At 35.0% G+C, this 23,530-nt stretch overlaps 3 protein-coding genes across 3 annotated transcripts; all 3 read right to left on the reverse strand.

Annotated features, from left to right (window-relative positions):
* Positions 1-320: 320 nt before the first annotated feature.
* On the reverse strand, positions 321-1,495 carry LOC112506309 (chromatin remodeling protein EBS-like). Its single transcript, XM_025110316.1, has 4 exons — positions 1,435-1,495; positions 998-1,343; positions 797-865; positions 321-402 (listed from the first exon to the last, which is right to left on the reverse strand). Exons 1-4 carry the CDS (start codon positions 1,493-1,495, stop codon positions 321-323), a joined length of 558 nt encoding a protein of 185 aa, XP_024966084.1.
* Positions 1,496-4,794: 3,299 nt separating this feature from the next.
* On the reverse strand, positions 4,795-9,288 carry LOC112506978 (purple acid phosphatase 2-like). Its single transcript, XM_025111340.1, has 8 exons — positions 9,109-9,288; positions 8,137-8,337; positions 7,635-7,746; positions 7,321-7,550; positions 6,039-6,177; positions 5,679-5,899; positions 5,258-5,379; positions 4,795-5,039 (listed from the first exon to the last, which is right to left on the reverse strand). The coding sequence occupies exons 1-8, from the start codon at positions 9,286-9,288 to the stop codon at positions 4,844-4,846; spliced, it is 1,401 nt and encodes a 466-aa protein (XP_024967108.1). The 3' UTR covers positions 4,795-4,843.
* Positions 9,289-19,522: 10,234 nt separating this feature from the next.
* Positions 19,523-22,437, reverse strand: LOC112506310 (protein FAR1-RELATED SEQUENCE 5-like). Its single transcript, XM_025110317.1, has 5 exons — positions 22,353-22,437; positions 21,282-22,080; positions 20,944-21,202; positions 20,221-20,790; positions 19,523-20,119 (listed from the first exon to the last, which is right to left on the reverse strand). The coding sequence occupies exons 1-5, from the start codon at positions 22,435-22,437 to the stop codon at positions 19,523-19,525; spliced, it is 2,310 nt and encodes a 769-aa protein (XP_024966085.1).
* Between the last annotated feature and the right edge of the window lie 1,093 nt (positions 22,438-23,530).

The raw sequence follows: 23,530 nt of genomic DNA on the forward strand, positions 1-23,530 counted from the left end.
ACCACGCAAAACGTGCCCATAGCCCAAGGTGTGAGTTTTCATTTCTTTTAATCGCTGGTTCTATACATTTTAGGATTCCATTCATAATTATAGAAGAATTGTCCATACAGATTCATAATCAACCAATAGATCTTGAAGCCTGGTGTCCACACATCAGGCACCCATATCCGCAACCGTTCATTGCTATATGAAAGAACACTCGCACTTGGTGCACTTCTACCAACATGCCAAACAGAATCAGACACTGCTATATCACCTTTCTGTATCAAGAGAGAAGAAATTACCTTCGTGACTACATGATTTTGGAGAACCCTTTGCTCTTATGACAAACAACTCTGGCACAGGAAGTGCTCCATTTCTCTAGCCGCCTCCACTGTCATGTCTATACAAGCAGGATGAAACCTGAACCAAGAGGCTGTGAGAGTTTAGAAACTAAAATTGGCTTACTTGCAGAGTAAACTGAAAAGTAGAAGCTTGGACAGCATATCAGGAGTTCAATCAGTGGGCGATAGTGAACAGGCTAATAAATGTACAAGGATCCAAGTATAACGTTCGGCAAAACAGTAGTCATAAAAGAAGCAAACCTTGTGCCTCCCACATCCCAATTCACCAAGGCAAAAAAAAGATGCATCATGCAAGTGCCATATTAAGCATTTCTTATTCCAGCAACTCTCCCATCTCATAAAGTTCATATATGTGTGTGTGTGTGTGTGCGTGTCATGGTATCATCCGAAGTGATACAAGAAGCATAAAAAGGGCATAAAAGTAATGCTATAGATAATGTTTTGCGACCTACCAATCATGGCAGCCATCACACTGAATCATGAACTCATCAGGATTATAAGGCATCTCGCATATGCAGTACCTGCCACATTAACAGGAACCAGATTAATCAACTGTGTATCAAAGAAAAGTTGTTCGTATCATTCTTTTGCAACAAATTCCATCAAGAACGCAAGAAATTATGAACACGAGAGGGCGAAAACGTCGAACATACACGGCAATTCTATCGGGACTGAAGCGTGCGGTGGAAGAGCAATACTGTAAGCGGCTGTAAAAATCGTCGTTACCAACGGTTTCGAGCTTTCTGTAGTTCTTGAAAGTGTGGATCTTACACCTGCCTTCAATTGCATCCACGGCTTGGACATCACGGTGATCGGAGAGAAATACTTCTTTGTTTCCGTGAAACTTTTTCCGACCGCCGACTACTTCCTCCGGCCGGTAGTACCACCGTACGTGAACCTTCACGTTGTCTCCATTGTAGTCCGATACAATCTTCTTCACTTTTGCAATATACGACGGCTTCGATGGATCGGGTGACCTCATCAACACGCAATCGCCGGCTGATTACAATCAAGAAACACGAATTCGTTAGAAGATTTATCAGCATTTTACAAGGAAACAAACAGAAGTGAGGATTGAGATGAAACTAACGTCTTATGGGTGTAAGAATGCCATGGACGGGATAAAAATCTAGGGTTCTTGTGTTGGCCATGGACAGGAATTGACTTCGAGAAGACATGAAACACGATCGGAAGATCAAATGCATCCCCGGAATGAAATGCGTTTGACGTGAGAATTTATACGTACTTTAATAAAATATTTAATTAATTTGATAAAAATAATAAATATTATATTAAATTTAATATAATGACAGTTATAAAAGGGGGATTTCAGTTTATATGCTTAACGATACCCAAAATTACAAAAATATCCTTTCACGAATATATTTTCATCTTTTCCACTTTCTTTCCATTTCTCTTCGAGGCTGTTTGGCAATTGTTGAATGGTTGGTGCAGAATAATTAAGAGACTCTCATGATATAATGCAAAATGAAATATAATTATTTGGTAATTATGTACAATAAATTAAGGCTCTTAATGGTTAAGGGAGATCCATGATAGAAAACCATTGCGATGGTTTTAGAACCATTAAGAGGCATACTTTTTTTTGCCAAACAAGATTCACCTTTTAACGATTCAGAGATTGTCTCTTAATGGAACTATTAAGAAATAAACAAACAACCCCTTCCTCTCTTATTTCTCTTTCTTTGAAGATTTTTGAAAGATATATTGAGCCAATAAGGCTTCGGCATTTGGGTTGCTTCCCGAGGTACCTGTTTGAATACGTCCCGAGAATTTTCGTGATATGTTTCTCCAGGGTCCATGGATTAGTCGGGATACACATAAACTGGACGAGACACGTACAATTACCCAGAAATGAAAATGTAGATCTACGAACAGCGGAAAAAACATTTCTTTTACATCGCCAAAAAATACAAAAACGCAACTGGGCTTAGGTTGTTCATAAATGGAAATTTATTTATTGTAACATCTTTAGATAGAACGTTTTTTAAGTATTTTATTAAGACATCCATCGTGTCCTACTGACTTGGGCGGTGTTGAAGGCGACATTTTTGCAATCGGGAAGAATGCTAATGGACCACGGTAGCAGATGGTAGTTACTTGCTAATGAACCATGATGGATGTCTTGATAAAATACTTAAAAATGTTCTATCTAAAGATGTTACAATAAGTTGTAGAACGAAATTAGGCGACCTAACGAGTTTTAACAGAAAGTAAAAAGTAAATGCCCGTACCAATTCGGTCGATCCGGGATATGCAATTTATATATGTGTTACCGGAATGGGAGGGGTCGGCATCTGATAGTTGAGTGCTTCGAGATACTCTTCTTAGGCCTCATGGATTAAAAGTTCCAAGACCGGATGTAGTTTTTGATATTTTACTATATATTAACAAGTATAAGTTTTGATGGTTTATTAACTTAATTTATTATTAGGTTATTACTTGGTTGATGTCGGATATACAAATGGAGAGGGTTTCTTATCTCCTTGTAAGGGTCAAAGATATCATTTAAATTATTGACGTGATGGACACCAACCAACCACTGCCAAAGAATTTTTCAATATGAAGCATTCATGAGCAAGAAATGTTATTGAACGATGTTTTGGTATGTTAAAGGCAAGGTGGAGAATCTTAACAGATAACTCGTATTATCCTATTGATTTAAAAGTTAGGATCATCATGACATGTTGTCTCCTTCACAATTTTATAATGCAAGAAATGTCATTAGATCCACTTGACAATGAAGATCTACTTGACAATGAAGGTGAAGTGGATGAGGGAACCGGAGACCTTGGAGTCGAAGACGGGGATAATATAAATGTTGTTGGTACTTCAGATGACTGGACTGCATTTAGGGATAATTTAGCACAGTCTATGTTTATAGGTTTGACGAGTCAAATTAGAAATTGAGTATGGACGAATATTGAAGAAAACAAAACCATGGTGAATACAGGAGCATTTAAAGTCGATAATGGCTTTAAATCGGGTTATTTAACATATCTTGAACAAAGAATCTTCGTCGGGCTCCGGTATTTTAGGGAAACCACACATTGAATCAAAGTTAAAAGTAATAAAGAAAGATTGGACTGTCGTACATGACATGATAAGTGGTTCATATACTAGCAGCTTCAAAAAGTGTAAGGAATTGTGTGGTTGCTAAAGACCAAGTTTGAGAGTCGTATCTTCAGGTACATGCTAAAGAACTTCTTAGTTATATATAATTATAGTTATATGTATATTTATGTTATTCTATTATGAAATAGGTCCACAAAGGGACGGGAAAATGGAAGAACAAAGTGTATCCTTTTATGAGGATCTTTGTATTGTATTTGGAAAAGATCGGACTCAAAAAAATAGAGCAAGAGATTTGTTGAGCAGGAAGAGGAGGTGTGTATAGAAGATCAAACACAACACATGAATGACGAGTTTGATGACGTGATGGTAACTAGCAATGTTCAAGGTGCCAATGCAAATATGCAATCTGAAGAAACTTCAAGTGGGCATGGTAAGAAGAGAAAACGTCGAGTAGATCCCATGGCTGACGAATTCAATAATGCGGTTGCTAAACTTGGAGAAAGGCTAAAAAAAAATGGCGAACAAACTTAAACAAGGGCATCAAACGAGAAGAAGAACTTGATAAGAAACGTTCGATGATCACTTATGAGATCTCAAAAATGCAGTCATTGGTCCAACCGCAGAAGTTTAAAGTAATTTCAATGATAAGAGACGATCCTGAAAAGGTGAATATGTTTGGGGACTTGCAAGAAGTAGATAGGGAAGCTTACACAAATTGCGTTTTGAATGAAAGAAACAAATTGGTGGCTAAATATATAGTTTTTGGAAGAACAGGTTGGTGGTTATATATGTACTTTGGATAAACAAGTTTGGTGGTTAAATATGTATTTTGGAACAAAGAATTAGATATTAGTTATAGTTTTGAAACAACGAATTGGATGATTATATATATATATATATATATATATATATATATTTTACTATGAATTAGATGATTAAATATGTAGTTTTGAAACAATGAATTAGATGATTATCTATACTGTTATCTAAAATGTAGAAAACATTTAAAAACTTCAAATGTAGAGAATTCCACTACAAGAAAACAAGGTATCAGCGATGGAAAAAATCCCTGGAAATGCCAAAAACCAGTTCCCTCGCTGATCAACAATGGATCAGCGAGGAAAGGGCCAAAAACCAGATTCCCGTTTTTTTGTTAACCATGATGTCCAGACCAGCTTGTGCATACCTCAACCACTATTCCCAGGGCCTGAGAACAGTCAGGAAAGTCCCTAACAACCAGTTGATCAAATCCTACAAGCTTTTTAAAAAAGGGTTTTGCAAACACGTATAATGGTACTAACTATACATAAATTCCCACACCATGAATGAAAGAAACGATTAAATTCAAAGGTTAGAAACAACAATTAATCCTATTTATCGTTTTTGAGATGAAGGTAAACATATCATTTTGATGATGCATGTTGCTCATGATGATACCAATATCGATTGTAAAACCACATTGAATCGGCTACCACAGCGTACCCGTCCTGGTTCCGGTGCCAACTATGATACGCGTGGGTTTTGTTCTTGATGTCAAAAATGGCATGCCCGTAACTAGCTTCTCTGAAAGCCGAGTACATCGGTTGTGGCTCGGTCATGCTACATCATCGTTCAAACATTCTCGAGTTAGTTATTTTTTAAAGTCCACATGATATTTATATACTGCAAAACTCACCCACTTCCCTTATTTTTTATGAGGTTTGAACCTCTGACCTCCAAGGAGGTTGGAGGTCTACCGGTAACCTGGATGCCACTGGGCTGTTGACTCATATAGAAAAATATACGATTATAAGATAACACAATATGTTAGTTATTACTTGAATGCCAAGCCCTCAAGATTTCCTCCATCCCCGATGGTTATATATATAGGAGCCGATTCATCTTTAACTGGATCACACTTTCCGTTTACAATGTCATATTCAATGTTCGATATGCGCTCCTGTGCAAAAAATTGTCACGAAACTAAGTTAGGTTTTGTTTATGGTGGTTTTGAAACAAAATGTAAAAACCGAACCAAACTAGATCAGTTATATATCCCACAAAAAGTAGGGTCTGAGAAGGATAAAATGTATGCAGACCTTACCTCTATCCCAAAGAGTTTGAAACCGTAGGTAATTTAACAATATCTTTGTAAAATAACCAGTTAGGCTACAAAAGTTTCAAACTGATTCATAAAGTCTTGTTGAAAACAATATTTTTGCAAAATTTAACAAAAGGGAAATGTGTACAGAGACTTACCGAGCGTTCGTAGGCATGGACATGGCCAGAAAACACGACGTCAACTTTGTATTTGACAAACCAAGGCTCGAACAGGACTCTCATGGATTCACCTTCCATATAGTGATAGATATAGCTATTATACAATGGGGAATGTGTCATAACAATCAACCATGGCGTCTCGCTTCGGTTAACTTTGGGCAGTTCGTGCTCGAGCCATTCGTACTGAGGAGTGTATTTACCTACCAAAGCATGCGAAATTCGGAGCCTTTAAGGTGCAAGTGAGAAGTGTGTGTGAGTTTTGGTGTATATAAATATTATATTATATTATATACTTCGAAAAGAAATTGCATATTATAAAAAGGTTGGAAATTGAGGTACCATAAGCGGAGTATGAAGACAAAACAATGATGTATGCTGAAGCTCTCTTGATGGAGTACCAAAAAGGAGAAGTGCTCTGTGATGCCTCAAAGGGGACTTGATACCTGTGAGTATAAGGCTTAAAAGGTTCAGTCTCTCCCTGCAAGAAAATTACCAAAAGTTGTATCACAAAACCAGTAAGGATTTTCTCCTTTACTTCCAACAAAGCTAGACTTCGATTTTAATGGACTCATCTTCAACTTCATCGTTTGAGAATTATTTCAAGTTTCCAAATTCATAATAGAATCGATATCAACCAAAAGGAGACAATCCAAGATTAAGGAGGTGCTTGGTTGCGGGTAATGAAAATCATCAAGGGTGTGTTTGGTATGCACGACATGACAGTACAAGTACAACACGAAAGAAAACTTGTTATCTCACATTTGGCACGACATTAGACCCAGACAGGACCATAATGAGTTGGACAAAAATGCATTGTTTTTTTCACCAACAAAATAATCAGGCAGATGGGACAAGATATATATATATATATATATATATATATATATATATATATATATATATATATATAGACAAAGGATCATGTGAGAATAGAAATTAAGTTGAGAATAAGTTAAGAAGCATAAGAAGAGATTTGGACTCTTGATCACTTTTAATCTCACTCCTATCCCATGAATTGTGCTTATCACAGGAATTGAGATGCACAATTAGGATTGATCCAAGGGTGGAGATCCCTTCTTACCTTTTTCACCAGAACCCGACCCTATATATATAATTATATATGACTGGAGGAAAGTTCGGTTGAGAACATGTTTCTCATTGAGAACCCGGAATCTGCACACAACACACCACGTATCTCTCTTCAGGATGAATATTCATCAAGAATAACTCATGTTATTCATCATGTATGTTACAACATTCATGATGAATAAAACATCCATATTCCTGATGAATATGTCAGATGTCGCATTGTGGGCGGTGCCCCAGTTCTTAATGAAAATTAGGTTCCGTTACCTATATGACTAAACCAATATTATCAGATTAAAACTCTAAAACCTTCCACACCCGCCTACCTCACTCTTGCACGTCCAGTGCCGTCGCTCTAGTTCTGTCAAGTCCCATCTACTTACCAACCACACCCTAATGGTGTCTGGTTTGATGCAATGGAATGGACCATTACCAGATACCGGGTAGTGAAGCATTCTCATTCCCATTACTTGAAACGAACAGAACACCCCCTAAGTAAAAGTAAAAGTCAAAGTCAAAGTCAAAGGAAGCTTACAATTTCAGGTGCAAAATCAATTTCATGATTTCCTGCGGTCCATATCCACGGTTGATATGCTGTATTTCTCTCAGCAAACCTTCCCCATGAATCCCATCTTGTGTTATCATGATCGGGATAGTTATCAGCGTACGAAATGTCACCCACAAACAACACAGTTTTCCCTTGTGTCGGATTCATTTCATAATGAGTAAGTGTCGCATTTGAATCAAAACTTTGCCCAAGATCACCTGTAACATTAACACGTAAACTGCTTTTAACGGCACAAATAGTTCACTCCGAAGATTCAAAAATAAGTTTGTAAAACACAATACCAATAAGGCCAAAAGTATAAGGGACATCGGGTCCAACTTTAGGAGGAGTTGTGAACCAAAAAGTCCGCGTTGTATGTCCAATCCCAACCTCATAGTAGTATTTTGTATCGTACTGCAAATATAAACAAAATTATTCAATATGAAACCTAATTTTGTAAAGATCCTATAGGAGTCAATGTTCAAACGAGAACAACAACCAAATAACAGAACACAAGAACGGCTAAATCACATGTGATTTACATTAAAATCCCTTGTCACATGTGATTCACGTGACCTTGGCCGCGACCCAAGGTCATGATGGGCCAAGTTGCCCGCACACCTTGCATTGACCATGTTCCGTGATCGCACGTGATCTCAGTGCAAAATCACATGTGATTTGGCCGTTCTCGTGTTCTCTTATTTTGACTTTGTTCTCGTCTGATTCTCCCTCTCCCAGATAGAATGATATCAAAAGAACTTGAGACATTGACTAATTAATAGAGGTTTTCATCAAAATAAGTACCTCCAAATCAGAAATATTACAATGATGGATGAATCCAGAGATATAATTGTAGAATATGTAGGTAGTAACAATGCCTTTGGCTATGAACTTCTTTTTGTTGTTTTCACTCCAATAAACAACTGTGGTTGAGCCTGGTTCCTCCATTGTCACCCAAGACACAATCACTGCCTTCCCCACATGATCACCTTGGGTTATATGAACCTTAAATTCAAAAAAGAACATTCAGTGTTATTAACATGATCAAGAAAAGGAGATCCCAAAATGCAACTTCTTGTTCTTTAATCATTACAACCCAATCAATTGGACAATGGGGTTCTAATCTAAATGAAACTTATCCCAAATTGGAGGAAAACCCCAACAAATTTATCCCAAATCAAAGCAAAATGCAAATGGGATTCTTGCATCAAACAAAACCCCATCAAATTAATCCCAAAATCGTAGTAAAATGCAAATGGGATTCTTGAATCAAAAAAACCCCTTCAAATTAATCCCAAAATCATAGCAAAATGCAAATGGGATTCTTGAATCAAACAAAACCCCATCAAAATTTATCCCAAAATCATAGCAAAATGCAAATGGGATTCTTGAACCAAACAAAACCCATCAAAATTAACCCCAAAATGAAAGCATAATGCAAATGGGATTCTTGAATCAAACAAAACCCATCAAAATTAACCCCAAAATGAAAGCATAATGCAAATGGGTTTTTATATCAATGGATGCCAATGAATTGAAAAATGGGTTCCTAGATTGAACAAAACCCATCATATATATCCCGAAATCGAACCGAATTGCAATCAGGGTTCTTATATTCAAACAAACTCATCAAATATATCCCAAAATCAAAGAAACTTGGAAACGTGTTTCCTAATTGATGAAAACAAATCAAAATTCTATTCAATAGTTGATAAACTAACACAAGAATTGAAATAAATTGGGGGAAAAAGCCACAAAATAGATGGAAAACCATACCTGTTGAGGCGCATTATAACCAGGAGGCTCACGAAATACATCACTATCAAGAGGCATGTCAATGGTTTTCTCAACTTTTCGTATAAAACTACTGGTTAATCCTCCATCAACAAACAAAACTGATTCCAATACCAAGAACCCAAGAACAGAGACAATAACAGAGCACCAATGGATACCCATATTATCCTACGCACCCTTTGATTCCTCCTAGCTTAACCTACGCCAAAACAAGAACCCTGATCCCCTTTTTTTCCCTCTTTTCAAATGAAAAATTACTCGATTTCCCCCTTTTCAATTCTTAATGACGAGGGGATTAAAAAATGTGTGAGTGATTACTACGAGGAATGTGTGAGGAGCGTGTTGAAATATTTGTCACAATCTGCTAAATTCTATGGAGTTTTTTTTATTTCAGAATGAAGATGTGATGATCATGAGGCTGGAGGTATGTTGGTTAACTCGGAAATCGGAACCAGACAACCCTCACCGGTCAAGGGTGCTTCCTATTTATTGGGAGGGAAAAGAAAACACGTTCATAGTTTCAATATATTATGAATGTTAAAGAATATGATTTTCATAGCTAAAATATTAGGTTTGTAGTTAAAACAATGTGACGGTTACTTTCACAATATTTTATTTTGAAGTTTCAAGAATAAAAATATTGTCTCATGAATTTCATGAAAACAGATTGATTTAAACTCAAGTATGTATGTATATATATATAGGGGTTTAATCATTTAAGAACCCATTAAATTATGATAATTATAAGAATTTATGTATCATGTGTTATTTTATTTTATTTATCTAGACATACTATTTAATATATCGATTAACATATATTTGTTTTATAATATGTTTGTTTTATATGTGTTCGTTCACAATGTGAAACTTTTGTACTAGTATTTTGTGTTTCACAAACACATAAAAAAATGTTCATATTGTGAACCGAATACATGTGAAACAAGCACATTGTGAAACAAACGTGTGTTAATCAATATTTTAAATCCTAGTTCTAGATTATTAATAATTATATAAAATAACACGTGATGTACAAGTTCTCAAGGTTATCTCTATTTTTATGGGTTCTTATAAGAAGGTCCCCTACACACACAGACATGTACTTATATATCAATCAATACAACACACTTAAATGCTAAACGTTGATCAAATGAACGCTTCTGATTTGGTTGCAAGAATTATAGGAATGCAACGAGTTGCATTATAACTCGTATATATATATATATATATATATATATAGGGGTTGGTTCAAATACTAACCAAAAATTTTGTGTTAACTTTGTTAACCAAACTCAATCAATCATATTCCATCTTTTCTTTAAGTTCACATATAACTCATATATTAATGACAAGGGTAATTAAGTAACTTGTCATTTATGTAACTCCCAAATCATTAATTGGGAGTTACAAATCTAAAAATCTCAATAATTGATGATTATGTAATATTGATATTTTTTTTATACGTGTTCATGTTTTGAATTACGATTTATTCTATCCATAATGATATTGATTTTGTAATTGTTAAAGAATTTCCGATTGTAAAGATTTCGATATCGTACGAGTAATATGGATATACCTATTGGAAAACAGATCGACAACAATGAGAATGAAAAAGTTAAAATCGTCTACGACTACAATCGGAATTCGAATTCATATGTAATTGTTAAAGAATTGTTCACAAGTGTTCATATTGTGTTCATATGTACACTAGCTGCAWATCTCAACATTGGTTTGCTCCTGAATGTGTTCATAATGAAGGAACTATYRTTCACAAACTGTTCATATTGTGTTCATAACTGTTTTTTATTTATTTGCTTTCGTGTAACAACTATTCTTATTATATTCATATTGTGTTCATACCTGTTTTTTATTTATCTACTTTCGTGTAACAACTATTCTTATTATATTCATATTGCATTCATAAATGTTATACAGTCCAAGTTCATATATATGTCAATTTTTGTTCGTATTTGACACAATGGTTCACACACACACACACACATATATATATATATATATATATGTGTGTGTGTTCATATGGTTCTTACATTAACAAAAATAAATTAATAAAAATAATGAGATTTTTTGATTTTGTAACTCCCAATTAATGACTCCCAATTAATGATATAGAAGTTATATAAAAAAGAAAATTACCTAAAAATTCTTTCCCCTTTGTTCACATATGTTCTTTGAAATTGTAAATTTAATATTTTAATTTTTTATCATGATTAATCACAACCCTTTATTGTAAGAATCAATGGCCAAGATTGGTTAACAAAATTAACACAAAAATCTTGGTTAGTATTTGAACCAAACTCTCTCTCGTTATATATATATATATATATATATATATATATATAACTATATAGAGGAGCGTTCAAATGCGAACCCTATCCGTTTGTGTAAACCGTGTGAACCAATCTCAACCATCCATTTTCTTGATCAATGGTCAAGATTTGTAGGATTTATTTATGGAAATTAAAAAAAAAAAAAATTAAAAAATCAATTTATTTAATCAATAAGGGTATAATGGTAAACATAATTATCGATTCCTAAGATCCTAATTGCAATATGTCATCAAAATCCCGTCTTCATCGCTTGCATTCCCAAATCATCCCAAATCACTGCAAGGCTATCTCTTCTTCCCAAATCGAATATAGTGTTTCCAAAATCATCGATCATCAGCATATTCAAGAAAAATGGTCGGCAATAATGGAGGTATGTTATATTAATCCATATCGATTTCGATTTTTCAGAACCCTAACAGTGATTTTGAACCTCAATGTCGCCTGTAATCGCTTGATCTTTCACAGGTCGGAGGCGATATAGCCATAGATTGAGGGAGATGCATAGTTTTTCGAAGTTTACTAACAACAAAGACAGACCAGTTGAGCTCGATGATGAAGGTATCGACATTGAGTTCGTTAACCAACAAATGAAGAAGAGGGGGAAGAAGAGAGTCGGTCATGATTCTACAGGTAACATATTTCTGTGTTTTGCGTCTTAAAGATGTAAGTTTGTGTAATACATGATTTTCGGACATTATGGGAGATATGTGGGCTTCAGTAAAGTAAGCGGAGGGTGAACGCGGCTCTATTTTGTACCTTTTGCAAAAGGGTAGCCAATATTTGCAGAAACAAGAAGTCTCTAGCAGTGCATAGAACATCAACTCTGATTCACCATCATCATAGACTTAGTTGTTGAGCTTTTCTGGCGGGTAATCATATATTACACAAACTTACACTGATTCATTATTGACAGTGATAGGTAATTTCCTTATAGGGGCAGGTTCAAATGCGATAGGTAAATGTTGATGCATATGAGTAATGAAACTGATACATGAGTAATGAAACTGATTCATTCTTGACAATCAACAGTAGAAACAGTAGAAATGCGATCAACTCATTTTCTTATTATACTCATGTACTAAATGAAAGGATGCAATTGTCTGGGGAAGGTACTATTTATAGCATTGAACAGCAATATAGAAAAGATTAAGGAATAAAGTCAAATCTGAGCCAGATGAAGAGACAATATGTCTCAAGAGCAACATCAATCTACTAAGAAATAAAGTCAAATCGGGTACAGTTTGCCAACTGAAGGTTCAAAATCTATTTGAACATATATTTCCTTCTAGAAAAGTCATTGGTATAAAAATAAATGTATTACAAAATTCTAGCAGGTATGAGTAGAGACACACCCTCAAAACTGCGATGGTTCTGTAGTACAATTACTCAAAGTAGAACAATCAAGTAAATAGGTGATGACAATTGGTCAATTACCTTTAAACTTTCATCTTCTCTGAAACCAAAATAGTCCCGAGCAAGTTCCACAACTACTGGATCTAACTCTGCCGCCTGAAGAATCAGAAGTACCCAAGTGGATTATTATAAGCCATGTATTACAAGAAGTTTTGTCCCAACCCTTTGTCTAGACAAGTAATTTGGCTTAGCCCTCCAAATTACCTCAACATGGAGAAATGAATGCATTCATGGAGAAACATGGGAAGTAGCTCAGCACCAAGACCAATTACCACTGCCCTAACCTGGAATGTAGGTAAATTCTGTTTTAGCTGTATAAATTAAAACCATAGTCGTCAAAGATAATTCGACTCCATATGTGATACAAGATTACAACTTACTAGTATTGGACATGTATCCAAAAGCGGAAGCACTAATTCGCTTTTCATTTGTGCACATAAGTAAATGACCACCATAATTATTACCTCAAAATTGAACAAGAGAACAAAAGAACAAGAATCAGAATTATCGTAGCATGAAGAACTAGAATAGAAAATCAACTAATAACAATATCTGCTTATAAGATGAAAATATATATAAAAATTTAAATGATAGGAACAGAACCGAAATACTTCAATTTGTAAAAGGTAAATGCAAGAGTTCTTAATGTTCTTCCAGATGATGCCACTCTTTCCAGGTACGAAGAGATCAACACAAATACAGATATTATCCCAGAATAATAAGAACTTGCTAAGTAGCCATGGTCAACATTCACATAGTTGCTTGCATCTGATACATATAATGTAAACCCAAGGGAAAATCAGAGTCAAACAGATATGGAGTAGAATAGGGAGATGCAAAATAAGCAGACGTTAAGCAGCAGCAACAGCCAAGAAAAAAAGGGATGCCTACCATCTACTAAATGAATAATGAAACTGATTCATGCATATAGGGGCAGGTTCAAATGCGATAGGTATTTTTTGGCAGTGAGTAATGAAACTGGTTCAAATGCGATATGTTCAAATGAAGTTGTTGACAAGCAACAGTAGAAACAGGTTCATGCATATGAGTAATGAAAATGTGTCATTCTTGACATTGATAGGTAATTTTTGGTTTCATTATAATTTTGTGAAATTATGGGTGAATCTAGKGTTAAGTTATCAGCAAATTGAAGTATCAATGAAAAAGGAATAATGCTTAATGAATTCTAATGATATATACCATATTAAATATCATTCTTAATGATACAGTTTCACTGTGAAAATGCAATATTATACAAATCTTCACTTACATATTCCTGTCTTCTTGTCCATGTTAATGCAATTGCTTAATGAAGTTTAATGATGTTCATTAACTGTAAATGGTCTGAATCTCATTGGTATACATTATGAAACACTACTCAAGATAAGTAGAATATTTCATCAGTACCTCCTACAATCTTATATGAAGCTGTTTATCCGTATTTCAACCGTTTTTTGTTGAATATGGGATAAGTAGACTATTTGATCATAAACTGTTTTTGGTTGAATATGGTATAAATGATTGATGAAACTGTTTTTCATCAAGAGTTCATTTTCTTATTATACTCATGTACTAAATGAGTAATGAAACTGTTTCAATCCTCACAATCAACATTTCTCCCCCATTTCCAACATGATCTAACATGTGTGAATTTATACTACATATTCATATTGATCGTAATTAATCAATGAAAGTATTATATTGCAAATGAAATAGTTTCACTATGAAAACCAACTGTTTCTACTGTATCATTGTGATTGCTGATTCAGGCCTTAATTCTCCTAATTTCAATCGTTTTTGGCTGATGACATTAAAACAGTTGTATTTTACCAGATCGTTATGCATTGTGTGGCACAATGTAGGCACACAACATATGTGTTTTGAATTGACACACACTAATTCATTGTAAACTTTCAGCTGTTGCTGTTGTACAGGACCCAGAAGTTGGTAAGATAAAGAAACTTAAGATTACGATAAACAGGTCTTCATCCAGTCGTTCCAACACAGAAGATGCAACTGGCAATACGAAAAAAACTGAGAAGAACATTGTTAATCCGCCCGTACTAGGTACAGACGAAATATATGCTTCATATATTGAATTTTTCCGTAAAATAAATTATTTTGTACTTTTTAATGGATGTTTCATACAATCATGCACTTGTATATTGATAGAAATATAAAACATATAGTGCATCTGATGTTTCTAAAAAAATGGTTAAAAAAAAGAGTGCATCATGTTTAAACAATAATATGCACCCTCTTCATATGAGGTTGACTTTCCTACTCTATTGTTTTATGAAACTTCATACGTTTTACTTTAGTACACCAACATATTGTATATTTTCAGACAGTGATTTTGTGCACGAACCAAAACTTGCGGTGAAAAAAAATATTAATGTTTCTACATCAAAGAAGGAATCCTCGAGCCACGGTCGCACGGAACCCGTTCCCCCAAAGACACGAACGTCCAAAGTCGTAAAAACCACTTCAGGACCTCAAGAGGCAAAAGGTAGATCAAATATTACATTTGCCTAAAATCTGAAAATATATTCAAATGATAAGTATTATATGCAGGAGCTTTGGGCAAAAAAAAATGTGGAGGGGGTCGAGTCGTTGACAACATTAATAAAGAATCAGGAGAAGAGGGAATAATCCAGAACCTGCAGAAGGGGATTGAAGATGAACGTGCATTTGACACGAATGAAGTTCAATATCGGCTACTAAGAACTAGGACATCGCCCAGGACACTGCACGAAACGGTTCACACACTAAACGAATCACAACGTGCTGCCGTTACTAGTATGGGGTTGGGGAGCCTACTTGACATAAAAATAGACGGTGTCCCATCTCGTTTGGGTTTCTATGTTGTAGACAACCTAGACACTATGACCATGAGGCTTAATGTTCGTCACGGTTCAATTCCGATTACAATAGCCTCAATTCATGATCTACTAGGATTACCGACTGGGGGCATTGATATACTAAGTATAGAACAACACAAATCAGAGCCAAATCTTAATGCCATATTTAGGAACCAATTTGATAAGAAGAAGATGAGACCAAAGGATGTTATGAAACTAATCAAAGATTCTGGAGATGCAGCTGGTGCATTCCAAATCAACTTCTTGGTATTGTTCGTTAACTTGATGGTAGATTGTAACCGCATGGGGTGTTGCAATCTTAGTTTCCTTTCTTCAATCAAGGATTTGAAAATGATACCTGAGATAGACTGGTGCAAATTCATTTACGATATGTTGAAAACCAGTAAGGACAGTTGGAGCAGATCAAGTGATGTATGTTTCTACGCCGGGCCACTTACTTATTTGACTGTAAGTTTATCTAATTCATTTTTTCACATAAACTTCTTTTACCACGAATTATAAACCTCATTKACTTTACATTTTAATCAGTTACTATATGTGGAGTCAACAATCTGGCCGGATGAAGTAGTTGACCACATGAGGCCAGCAACAAGGGCATGGAGCTTCGACATGTTAAAAAAGCGTGAAGCTTGGGAAATAGCAAATGGAGGCCTAGGGTCGGCTCAATTGTTGGACGTGACAAGGGAGGTTGAAAGAGAGGTACTTATCTACCTTAATTGTTTTATTTATAAACGTTTCGTAACGAGAAATTATAGATATTACATGAAACTTTTTCATTAGCATTTGTAGAGATTTTATAGTATCAAATGAAACATGTTCATGTAAACCAAAATGATAGTGTGTCACTAGTATCAAATGAAAGTTGTCCAAAATGATTGTGTGTGTTACTACTGGTTACCTGATTTATATTACATGAAAAAGTTTCACTGCTATACGATAATAGTAACATGTTCACTTCTAGATATTACATGAAACTTTTTCACTAGTATTTGTACAGATTTTATAGTATCAAATGAAACATATGATATGAACTAGTTTAAATCTTATTAATGATTTAACATTTTCTACGCCTTCCTACGATGACTAGGTGGAAATAAAGATGATAAAAGACATGATATGTCATGTTTTTGATACAAGGCGTGATATTGAACAGCGTCTCATTGCTTGCAAGGCCAAGTATCAGGGGGATGAAGATTTCAAAGCTCTTTCTCGTGAATTGAACGACATATTCAGATCATCTACACAACATGATTCAGGTCACACAGCAACAACTGATATTGTAGACCCGGCAGCTGTTGGTGAATCAATCGATATAGTTGTTGGTAAACGTACTGGCCATGAAACCCCGATTGATAATGAAATGCACCAGTCACCATTATCACAATATTGGCTCAGTCAAACGTTGCATAAGATATGTGAYGAAACARTTGAGAAATCACTATCTAGTAAAAMACAGAAGCAGTCATTAGCKTTACGGCCTCCACAGTTTGACCTTGGAATCAGCCCTACAAAGACAGCAGAACCGTCMACTGTCACAAATCCAASCTCAAAGGACAAAGGAAAAGGTGTATGCATCGTTGATGATGCAAAGTTGAAGAAATCRAACCGGTTCACCGGATGTCAACGGAGGAGTGTTCGGTTGGGCGATCACCTAAGATCACCTTACGTTAGGCGTTCTATAGACATGAAGGTGAGTGCAGAAGATAGACGCATACACGAGTGGGCTATTGCAGAAATTGGATCAACCTTGTAAGTATATTTTTTTACCTAATATTCACTTTCTTAAACTGTTACGAAATTGTATTAATAACACATTACCAATGACATATGTTTCGCCTAATACGCGTATGTGTTACGTTCCAAATCCACAGCGACATTGTCTTCGAATTGGAGAATTCAACGACCATCCTTCGGGGGAATTTGACAAGCCTAGCGTCCAAATGCATTGTTTACACAAATGTTATAGATGGATGGGCTGAATTGCTGAAYATGGAGGAAATGTTCAGAAGCCGTGACTCRCCGCGTCGTTTTTTTTTCAATACGACTGTGTTGGTAAGTTTTATATGATTAATCAACTTAGTTCAAATGAAAGAAAACATGATTTCATGAATGTTATCTTACTACGTCACTACCACACAGGGAGATCCGAAGCTATGGACTCGCCAGGCTGATTTTAATGTTCAGTATGACATTTTCAGCAATAACCTAGCTAAATCAGTTCGCTTCGACATGGAAGTTATTAAAATGCGAAATATGGATCTGGTATGTGCAGCATTTACTTTTTTCTTGCATTTAAAATTATGTAGAAAACTTTTTTCATCATGACCTTACATAACATTTAAACACACACAGGCATTCTTCCCTGTTATGGACTGTGAACACTACTACTTGGTCGTTTTTAATTTCAAGAACCCATCAATCGTTGTAATAGACAACCGATTCTGGAAAGGATGTCAGATCGAAGATGATTTGGGTTTGCATGAACACGTTGTCGACTTATTAGTATGTACTCTAACTACACATTCACTCTCATACTTCAAATTTCTTCCCAACTTATATTTTACAATTGATTATTTATTTGTCCAGCATCGGTTTATGATAAAGCACCTAAGAGCCATAGGCCATCCGAGTTGGCAAGAAATGGATGAAACTGGTCATGACCGATTGGAAATGAGTTGGCAAACTAAGGACAATTTGGAGGACGGAGGTGTGTTCTTGATGAGACACATGGAAACTTGGATGGGAGAGGAAAGGTCATGGAAGACCGGGTTCACCACAGAAGGGCAGAATCAAAGAACACAACTAACTGATCTAAGGAAGAAATACACGGCAAAGTTAGTACTCAGCAACTTCAGCAAACGAAGGGAGTCAATCGTGAGAGAGGTTGATCAGTTTCATGCAATGGATACCGAAGATAAAAAAAAAGCTATAGAACAGGCAAAAGCAACAAAAAGATCTGCCATTAGCGTTATTGTTTAATCGTAGTTATCAATGGCTTTACAGTTCGTTCACTACTGATACTCTTTTTTGGGGTTTTTTGAGTTAAGCACATGAATTTTATTGTGTTCTTAGTAGTAAATTATGCGTTGTTTATTTTGGATTGAGTAAAATGATGTCTTCTTTAAAAGTACTAAAAAATTTGCTATGCTTTTTTGCAATGCGTAAAATTCTTTCTGTTAAGCTAAATTTTCATTTTTTTGCATGTTCGTCGTACTCGTGTCATATCCCTTCATCATGCGTCATATTTCAATTTACTCAACCTTTTACAATTTAGTATTACAGTGGCACAATACTAATGCAATACATATATTCATGATTCAACAACTTAATGACAACGATTAAAATGGTTTATCAACTTGTCCATTGCCAACCTTCAGTAACATGTTTACAATTTTCCAAGTGAAAGAGGTTCATTAAGTCCACACACAAGCGTTTCACTTGCGCAACATCAAACTTACATTACATAGTACTTACTAAACTTCAATTGTATGCTTTTTCCTTTACAAATCCGCTTCTTAAAATAGGCATATTCTAAGTGTTACAATGAAACCTTTTTAATTACTGTCGCTTGGGTTGCTTATTGAAAGTGTATTTCAAACTAATATGTTCACATCAACCGGTATGCAGCGATTCATCACAAAATATTAAGTACGAACACAATTCCAACGATAAATGTTGCAAGGTAAGATAAAACAAATGAAATAAAGTCAAGGTAACTTCCCAAATCAATCTAATACAATTCGAACACCTAAAACGTTAAYTCGTACTATCGCCCTTCATCGGACAATTGCGGGAATCATGCCACCCCATTTTATCACAAGTTCTGCACAATCTTTTCGGTTTCTTTGCATTCATGGATACCCTCTCTGACACACCAACAAGACGYTTTCCGGTTCCACAACCTTTATTACGTACACCTGTTGGTGGTAGAACATCAACCGATTCTGGTTCGGTAACACATAATAGCTCTTCAATATCATTTCTCTTCTGCTCTGTAACTGTCAAAATTGGAACGTCTGCCGAAATTTCATCACCCAAATGTTCCAATTGATTCACAAACTCTGTCAACGCTCCCTTGTCATTACGTACACGTCCAATAATAACATCAAACATTGATATAGCCTGGTTGATCAAAGCTTGTTTCTCAACATCCATTTCACCGTACCTAACCCGAGCCGACATCAACTCAATAGGAACTAACTCTCGTCTCCAACGCGGCAAAATGTATTTCTCGGGAATAGATTGCACCTCAGAATTTAACATTACCTTAAATGCATGGCGACATAATATACCATTGCGAACAAAATGGTTGCAACTACATTCAAAAGACTCATCCCTTACATCATGAACCACCTACAGTACCATAAATAAAGGAAGATAAATTAGAGAAAATTAACAGGAAATGCGCTTCTAATTGTTAAATGTGAATATGAAATGAAAGAATTGAGCAAAACCTTGTACGTAGCTTTAACCTCAGAATTCTTGTTCTTATGTGTATTACTGTATATCATCTTATCACCGACCTCTACTACTTCCACAACCCCGCAAAACCATACTGCCTTGTTCATTTCCTTTTGCACGTCAAAAAATATTGTTTTTGTGTAAACTTTCGCTGCTTGTGCTTCTATTTTTGATGGTGACAACAATTTTGGTATCGTAGTTCTAGTCGCAACCTCAAGGGAACAGTGTTCTTTCCTTTGACTTTCGATTGCATCGTCGAAAGTGTTAAGAAAATAAACAAGATCATTCCAATACTTCGTATAAACATTAAAAAATGAATTAATACTTTCGGACCTGGAAGTGGTTCTCATAAGACCAGACATTGGATATTCCTTGAAATATGCTGGAATCCAAGAATCTCTTATTGCATACATTTCTTCAAACCACGAGTGCCCTCGTAGGCCATACTCATCCATCAACGCATTCCATTTATCCTCAAAACTTTCACGACTTATGTGTACATTCCATACGAGTTTGTTGAACTTGCTTTTGAACGGGGTTCCATGGGCTAAATGATCACGGATCTTGACAATGAAACAAAGACACAATAAAATAATATTCAAAGCCTTTTTTCCATATGACCAATTCACAACCAAATTTCGCTGATGGAAAGCATACTATACAAACTTATGCAAGAATAAGTTAGAATTCATCTGAATAGTTGAAAATAGACATACCTTTTCCTTCACTTTTTTGGTTATGTGCCACATACACAATCGATGAATAGATTTTGGAAAAACTATAGGTATCGCTTGTTTCATTGCTGCACATTGATCGGTTATTACAAACTGTGGCTGAGAACCGTGCGCTTTCATAAACACATTCAATACCCATGTGAAATTAACGACAGATTCATTTCTAATCAATGATGCACCAACGACAACAGACTTCTTGTGATTGTCAATTGCAACAAATGGAACAAAAATCATTGCATGCCTGTTACGATTCAAAAACATGATATTAAAGCATGATTTGGTCTAGAAATATTTCATAACAAATATTTAAAATAACTTACTTGTTTGTCCGAAATGTAGCGTCGAATGATATGGTGTCTCCAAAATGTTTGTAATTCATTCTCGCTGTTTTATCTGCCCAAAATATTGCAATCAACTCCTTTTCATCACACTTATATTCAAAAAAATATTCAGGGCAATGTTCCCGCCGTTTGCTCATCTTGTTTATTAACATTTGAGCATCTTTGTTACCAACAAAGAGCATAATGTCTCTTCTAAAGTTCATATGATCCCTAGCTGTCCCACCAGATGCTACTAAACCTCCGTTCATTGCCAATTGCATTCTGCGCGACTGAGTGATACCTACTTTAGAGCTTGATGCGTGATAAACATTCCTGCGATCCTTGTAATCAAGTTGCCGTCTTGAACGGGTGAACATCTTCTCATCCGAACAACATAGCATATGATTATGACCCTCTATGAAATGATAGACCTCGTACCGGCCACTCTCTTTCACATAGTGTACTTTAAGGCAAGCTTTACAACCGGTACGTTTGAAATTTGTATTACGCCTTTTCCTATCTCCCGATGAAACTTCTAATGAATCAAATTCCTTTTTCGTTGGATTACCCTCCTTACTACAAATGAAATAACGGGTTTGCACTCCACCCAACGAGTTCAATTTTTTGGTTCCCATCCGTATATCAAACCCAGCAACATCGCCATATTTCCTATACATTTTTTCTACGGACTCAACCGATGAAAAGACGTCACCAACCTTTGGACATATTTTGCTATCAACTTTAGGGACCCATATCTTCGTGCCCCCTGGTGATTCCCCCATTTCTTGTGATAAAGCATCTAACATAACAATTACAATTAGATAATACAAGGTCGTAATGAAACTGTTTCATTAAAAATTAGCAACGACAAAACACAATTTGCTTGTAGGTGTTGTATTTTGTATTTTTAATGAAACATTCTCTCTATTGAAATGTTTATTTATGCAAATTTCCGTTTTCTTAATAAAGTCTTTTTCTTTATTTAAAGGCAAAAAAAACATACGAACTTCATACAAACATTCATACTATGGAATGTAAATCGACTTAAAATTTATAATATAAAWGACATACCATCGCATCCATCTTCATTCGCAACAGCATCACTGTATTCGTAATGAATTTCGTTCGAGCTAATACCTTCTCGCTGATCGCTCATTGTCGCATAGTAACGTATTTCTATGTGACTTAAACGATATGAATATATATACCATCATTCATTTTAAATAAAATTAATTCATAGTATTTTTTAATCACGGAAACCATATCATGCAAATTATATTATTAATGAAGTTGATTTCCATTGCAAAGTAATATACTATTTTAATGTATATATTYTTTAATATAACATCCATCAATAAGTTATATCTAAATCAAACATAAAATAGGCATATTTGAATATGTTTAATGAACCATTTCAATATAAAGTAAAATAAAAAAATGACATTATATCAATGAATTGGTATCATAATTTAATTGACAATCAAACGAAATTATTACCAATCATATCTCTTTTTTTTTATTTTTACTTGTAAACGGCTTCGTTACATTTGATAATGAACTGTATTCATTTTTCGATAAATCAACATGAAATTATTTTACATTGAGACTGTTTCCCATGAAAAGGTTTAATTTGTATTTTATTGCACATTAATTTGTATTTTAATGCACTTTAAGTTCATATTAAAACGTATCATTTTTTCATTGATACAACATGAAATTGTCATATTCTAATGCAAATTAATTTCATGCACAATAACAAATACAACATGGATCACAATTAAAGTGATACATTAAATTCAAATTCTTTAGAAAATGAAAACGTTTCATTTTCATGATTGCGTTTATTTAACTACTTTTGTAATGAAACCTTTTCCCGTACGAAACTGCATACAAACAGATTAACTTCATATCGAACAAAATAAATTATGAATTATTTAATTGACATATGAATCTATTTCATTATATATTTTCATGAATTTTTATCATTACATATTTTAACATGAAACTGTTTCATGTTAATTATTCAATTACGCACCCGTTGCATGATACATATTTTTCATGCAGGACAAATCCCAATATGTACCTGTTTCATGATGCACTATAACCACTGCTCGGTTGAACATCAAATACAATTCATCATGTATCACGATGAAAATTGTTCATTACTTAATGAAATAACTTTGAAGACTAAAACTTTCATTACAATGAAATTACTTAGTTTCAATGAAACACCTTCATGATGAATGTAT

The sequence above is a fragment of the Cynara cardunculus genome (assembly GCF_001531365.2).
Source record: "Cynara cardunculus var. scolymus isolate 2C chromosome LG 2, CcrdV1, whole genome shotgun sequence".
Lineage (NCBI taxonomy): Eukaryota > Viridiplantae > Streptophyta > Magnoliopsida > Asterales > Asteraceae > Cynara > Cynara cardunculus.